The following is a 5,917-nucleotide window of genomic DNA, read 5'->3' as shown; positions in this document are numbered from 1 at the left end:
TCCAGCCACTTCTGATGCTCTTATCTATCTATTATAAAGCTAAAGAGCATGTTTTTTTTCAAAGAAGAGATTGAAATTGATAGAACATGTTACAAAACACCAAAAACATTAAGGTTTTTTTTTTATAAATATTTCTTTTTTCCCTCAACAAAAATTTATGTTATTCTCTCTTTCTCTTAGGTTTATTTATCCACATATTTTATATACTGTTTTAATTAAAAATCTATTTTATCAACTTTAATTTATCAATTTATTATATTATTAATTTCATTTTGCAGATATCTTCATTTCAATGATCAAAAAAATTTCACACAAAATTAAGGTAATCTATAATTATATTGTATATTTTATTTTATTTTATAAATTATGTGATATTAATATAAAAAAAAATCATATTTATTTTTGTAGGTACCACCATCATGCCTTCTTGGATGAAGCAATATGTTTATTTTATTTATTTATCAATTTATATATTCAACTTATTTTTATTATATAATTTTTATTATGTACTTATTTTTTTCTTTTCCTTTATTTATCATCATTTTATTATTATTTATCAATGACTTAAATTTACTTAACTTTATCGGTTTTAGGATTTCTTTCTTGATCCATGTTATTTATACTTTACAATTGATTATACTATTGTTTTATTTTCATTTTTAAAATAATTCAAAAGAATTTACTCATGCCTACAATGTCTTCTACTAAATTTTCTCCTCAAAATTAGTAGTAATTATAAATTATTTTAATGATATTATTAAATAATTAATTATAAGAAAAATATTAAGTCAAAATAATATTTAATTCATTAAATCAATATAATTAATTAAATTAAATTGAACCACTTTCTTTTTTATTTATTTACTGGACCTCAATTACATACCAACTATCATGTCATTACCCACTAATACCTTAACTATTTATTTTTTCATTATTTAATAAATCGGCAATTTATAATTTTTCCTAAGATAATCAACCAAAAAATAACATCTTCACGGTGGATTCTAGAATGAGGGCCCTATTAAGTCCCTCATCCATGTACCACTAATTATGACCTTTAGATGAAACGATTCCACATGATTATATTATTAAGTACCGTATTAAATTAGATTTTTTTATTCATATTTTCTTCATTTCCACCATATATATATTTCATCTCTTTAAACAACATGGTTTTCTTTTTCTCCATTCTCAATCAAAGACAAATTAATGTTCCATTTATCTCATATTTGTGTTCCTTCCCACCTTCTAAATCAAAAATGGATTTTGTCTGAAAAGTCTTTTTTCCACTTTTGCAAATGGTGATAAGCATATGTAATGTAACAAAACAACACCATCGTTAACCTATCTAATAATTCATTTTCCCTCTCCGTTGATTTTTATACCCCTTCTGTAAATAACAAGATAGTGAATTCATTTTCCGTCTCCGTTGATTTCTATACCCCCTTCCGTAAATAAATGTATTGAAAGTTGGATTTAAATTTTTAATTAAAGAAGTGACTATTATATGAACCAATTGCATAAATCTGTGAAGTATGAAGTCTCACTTATTAACTGAGTTGCAGCAAAGTATCATGCAAAGAGAAATAAGTCCAAAGCACTGATGGAAAATATCACAATAATTGTGTTTAGTTATAAAAATAATTTATTGTTATTATGAGAAAAAGATGACAGTCTCACCATATAATGTAAAAAATATTTTTATGGAAGATGAATAGATTCAATAATAAGAGGATGGAATAATAACACGATGGATGATTGAAGGGTGGGAGAGGTAGTTTTAGGCAAATTTAGATTTTAGAAAAAAAGAAGTTACTCTTCAATCTCAACCAATAGCAGGAGATGAGAGGAGAGAGAAAAGGTGGAGTGAGTAATTGTGGGAGAAAAGTTGTATGTAACCCATTTTTATTCTAATTCATCTGAACCTTTTAAATATATCTAATGACATCTAAAAGTGGTGCACCGGTGAACCACCTATTAGATGGTCCACTCTAGATGCTACCTTCACTTTTTTATGTAACAGTGAATTTCTTATTTTATGTGTTTATTTTGCATATAAATATTTAAAAATAATAATTCTAATTTATAATTTACAATTTTTCACTTAATTTTTAATTCTAAGTTATGATTAGTTTTTCTTATATTTCAATTTCACAACTCTACTTATTTTTTATTTCAATTATTAATTTGTCATTAGTGGTTTATTTTATATTAAATAATATTATAAAACATAAAACACAACACATTCGAGACATAGTTGATATAAAATTATTCATATTAATATATTTTAATTTAATATAATTACTAATAATATTTAAATAAAACATATCCGTGCATCGCACGGGTGTAGGTCTAGTAAATCAAAAACCAATCTAACCAACCTAATTAATTTAAACAAAACTAATTACACTTGAGACAAAACTCTCAATATCTTCTAGAAAATTTTATCTTTCCAATATACCAAAAAGAAAAAAAGAGAATTTGTTACCTAGTTTTTCTAACTGCCTATATTAGTTAAATTCCAGTTGTAATCTCCATTTTCTTCGTAAAAAAATAACAAATTAATATAATTTCATAAACAACAAATTAGTTCCAATTGACAAACCAAGGGAAACAAACAATAATCGTGTTGTTGCTACCTTTGAGTTGAATTACCGTAACCATGTAAGAGATCTGGTTGCAATGTCAATTGCAACGTGGTAGGAAGACAGTGGCAGTCCCGTGTTTGACAACTCAGAAAGACATTTTCAGTTCTTAGAATTTTTCATTACGTTAACGTACAAAATTCCTTAAACACGTTTCAGATCTACCTTTCCATGCTAAGAATCACTGCATTCTAATTTATACGTCATTGTTTTACATCAACATTCATAATCAACACAAGTAAGACCCTCTTTCTTTCTTTCATTCTCATGTTTTATATATATATGTCAAGTTATGTTAGCATAGGATGTTTGTTTTTGTCGGTTTTTTTGTTTTTGATGTTTTTATTTTGATGGCATTATAGATATTATGTTGAATTTCCAATAGGTGATGTGCTTGTGGAGATTAGATAGAAAGAATAACATCATGGGTTCTGAAAATTGGATGAAAAGTGCACATGATCAAAAACAACCTCTCTTTTCGTTCGGATTGATATCCGATGTGCAATATGGTGATATTCCGGATGGTCATTCGTTCCTCGGGGTTCCTCGTTACTATAGGCATAGTCTTCTTGTGTTACAAAGAGCAGTTCAGAGTTGGAATAATCATAAGAGGCATAAATTTGTTATAAATTGTGGAGATATTGTTGACGGGTTTTGTCCGAAAGATCAATCTTTTGATACTGTAAAGAAAATTTCCGGTGAATTTGAGAAATTCCAAGGACAGGTACATCATTTAATTGGAAATCACTGTCTATATAATCTACCTCGCAACAAGTTGCTTCCGTTGTTGAAGATTCGTAGTCCAGAAGGCCATGGTTACTACGATTTTTCGCCTGTGCCTGAATATAGATTTGTTTTCCTCGACGGATATGATATAAGTGCGATTGGTTGGCCTCGTGATCATCCGAGAACATTGGAAGCTATGAGATTACTCAGGGAGAAGAATCCGAATGAAGATAAGAATAGTCCAACCGGTTTAGTTGGACTTGAAAGAAGGTTTCTTATGTTCAACGGAGGCGTTGGAAAGGAACAAATGGAATGGTTGAATAATGTTCTTCAAGATGCAACGAAATCGAAACAGAAAGTCGTGGTTTGTTGTCATATGCCTCTAGATCCTGTCGCGTCGTCTAAGGAAGCATTGTTGTGGAATTATGATGAAGTGATGAGTTTGATACATAGATATAGTTGTGTGAAGGTTTGTTTTTATGGTCATGATCATAAAGGTGGATACTCCATTGATTCACATGGTATTCATCATAGAATTCTTGAAGCTGCATTGGAATGTCCTCCTGGTAGAGATGCATTTGGATATGTTGAAGCTTATCATGACAGAATATCACTTTATGGCACTGACAGAATGCCAAGTACAAATATGTATTTTAATAATGTTTAGATGTGACCAAATGGTTGCTCTTACTTATTATGTCGTCTGTGTTGGTTCTGTAGTGACGAGAATTGATTCTGATTGAATTGATTGTGTAAAATTGATTTTTGTTTTATTTAATAAACATTGATAAAGAAACTTGCATTGAAAGGTAAAAACATGTATCTCATGATTTATTCATAAACTTAGAACTATAAAGCATTATAAAAACATTCTACCATGAAGTTTCCTTCTTATGTCACTCAAAATCAATCACTTCTTCTGTGATTTTCCCTTCCTCTTCTCGATATAGAAGAACACGCCCAACGACAAAACCGAGAAAGCACTGAAACAAACAGAGCAAATATCAAGAGTCGCATGGCGTCCACTGATCGCGTTGATTTCAAATAAATTAGTACTCTTATCAGCATTCGTGGTTTGCCCGTAAGCAACTTCCACGTCGTTGGAGTCAAATGCGTAGGCACGTACAAAGTACGTTGCTTGAGGCACAGCACGCTCGATCAACCAGTCGTAGGTTTGGACCGTTTTGTTGGAAGCATTGTAGGGCATTGCAACCATTTTGTGTTGGCATGTCTTGTCCCTTGAGAGATCGTCAACGGTCTTTCTCCATGCGCGGTCTTGTTGGCTTATGTGCGCGTAACATAACTTCAGTTTTATTGTTTTGTATGAAGAGTCTGTTCCTGCTGGGAAGGTCTTGTTTAGAGACCATGTTCCACTGATTTTGTCCACTCCAGATGACAAAACTGCATAAAATTTTTCATACCAAAAATCAACTCAATTCATAAAATCAAGGACTGCATAAAACTTGACAAATTTTTTCTTAAGAAATGTTAAAAGCAATTGGCCTGATAGCATAAACCCGACAACATATTAAGAAATGTGGTTGAGTCTAACTCATTCCTACAAAACCGACTTATATACAAAACCGACTTATAAACATATGTTCAGGCTATATAGTATTCGATGTGAGACACTTATCAGTATCTCAGAGATTATTCAAATTCAAGAGAAAGGATTCATCAAAATTAAACATGATCTATGTGATTCATGATCTATGTGATTCATGATCTTATTGTTACTTACCTTGTCCTTCCTTGGGGGAAGCAGTGACAACAAGGGTTCTTTTCAAGGAAGAAAAGAGAACCTTTCCATAACAAATTTCAGATAAACAGCAGAGAAGAAGTGATGCTACCAAAAGCTTGTGAGCTGCCATTCTCCAACAACAAAAGCACTTTTGTTAAGAAAAGTCAACTTGTAAGAGGGAGAAGACTTGAGAGAGCACCCAATGAGTTGGAAATAGGAATGATATGATGAGAAGAATCTGAATGGAGATTCACTCATTCTAAAGCATTATATACATAGATACAAAGCCCAATCCAAATTAAATAGTACAAATTGAGTTTTGACTTTAGGTTATGACAGACATAAATATTTTTTAAAAGTCTAAAGGCCCAAATGCCATAAATGTTGTTTAAAAAAGTGTTTGAAAGAGGAGAAAAATAGTGGGCGGAACAAGCAAGTAGTAGAGATAGCCTTTGAAGATATTGAAGGGACATTCTATTCAAAACCAATGCTAGCTTGTTGGACTGATTGAAATAGAATAGTTTAGTTTATGGATTTTGTGTCTGAATTTTGTGGAGAAAGAAACAAAATTAAGTTATTCCTTTTATAATTCTTATTGTGTTATATACAAATTTTCTGTAATATTAGCGGGTTTTGGTTTTAGCCATTTTGCTAGTCACATGAAATGAATTTTTTAATTTTATTTACTTTTAAAGGTCTACGTGGAGTATTGATCAGTGTCCAAGTACTGATGTTGAAAGAGCCTATATGAATAGCATCCCATATGCTAATATAGTTGGTTCTTCGATATATGTTATGGTCTGTA

General features: G+C 30.6%; 2 protein-coding genes across 3 annotated transcripts; one reads left to right on the top strand and one right to left on the bottom strand.

Annotated features, from left to right (window-relative positions):
- The first annotated feature begins 2,570 nt into the window (after nucleotides 1–2,570).
- LOC131636564 (manganese-dependent ADP-ribose/CDP-alcohol diphosphatase-like) lies at nucleotides 2,571–4,129 on the top strand. Of its 2 annotated transcripts, none has more exons than XM_058907179.1 (2): nucleotides 2,571–2,883; nucleotides 3,031–4,129. In XM_058907179.1, exon 2 carries the CDS (start codon nucleotides 3,034–3,036, stop codon nucleotides 4,036–4,038), a length of 1,005 nt encoding a protein of 334 aa, XP_058763162.1. In that variant the 5' UTR covers nucleotides 2,571–2,883; nucleotides 3,031–3,033; the 3' UTR covers nucleotides 4,039–4,129. The 2 variants fall into 2 exon arrangements, with proteins under 2 accessions (XP_058763162.1, XP_058763156.1); XM_058907173.1 differs by having other exon boundaries at nucleotides 2,572–2,883; nucleotides 3,008–4,129.
- Nucleotides 4,130–4,176: 47 nt separating this feature from the next.
- LOC131636576 (high-affinity nitrate transporter 3.1-like) lies at nucleotides 4,177–5,448 on the bottom strand. The gene is made up of 2 exons (XM_058907187.1): nucleotides 5,113–5,448; nucleotides 4,177–4,772 (listed from the first exon to the last, which is right to left on the bottom strand). Exons 1-2 carry the CDS (start codon nucleotides 5,240–5,242, stop codon nucleotides 4,282–4,284), a joined length of 621 nt encoding a protein of 206 aa, XP_058763170.1. The 5' UTR covers nucleotides 5,243–5,448; the 3' UTR covers nucleotides 4,177–4,281.
- Nucleotides 5,449–5,917: the final 469 nt, after the last annotated feature.

Source organism: Vicia villosa, linkage group LG1 (genome assembly GCF_029867415.1).
Source record: "Vicia villosa cultivar HV-30 ecotype Madison, WI linkage group LG1, Vvil1.0, whole genome shotgun sequence".
NCBI classification, from domain to species: domain Eukaryota; kingdom Viridiplantae; phylum Streptophyta; class Magnoliopsida; order Fabales; family Fabaceae; genus Vicia; species Vicia villosa.
The sequence above is the reverse complement of the archived record's forward strand: the minus strand, read 5'-3'. Positions and strand labels throughout refer to the sequence as shown.

What these genes read in the sequence shown, in the direction of transcription:
- LOC131636564 (XM_058907179.1), top strand. Translation starts at nt 3,034, where the DNA reads ATGTGCTTGTGGAGATTAGATAGAAAGAATAACATCATGGGTTCTGAA.
- LOC131636576 (XM_058907187.1), bottom strand. Translation starts at nt 5,242, where the DNA reads ATGGCAGCTCACAAGCTTTTGGTAGCATCACTTCTTCTCTGCTGTTTA. An exon ending in TTCCCCCAAGGAAGGACAAG is followed by an intron (nt 4,773 to 5,112) that starts GTAAGTAACAAT and finishes AATTTTATGCAG; the next exon opens with TTTTGTCATCTGGAGTGGAC.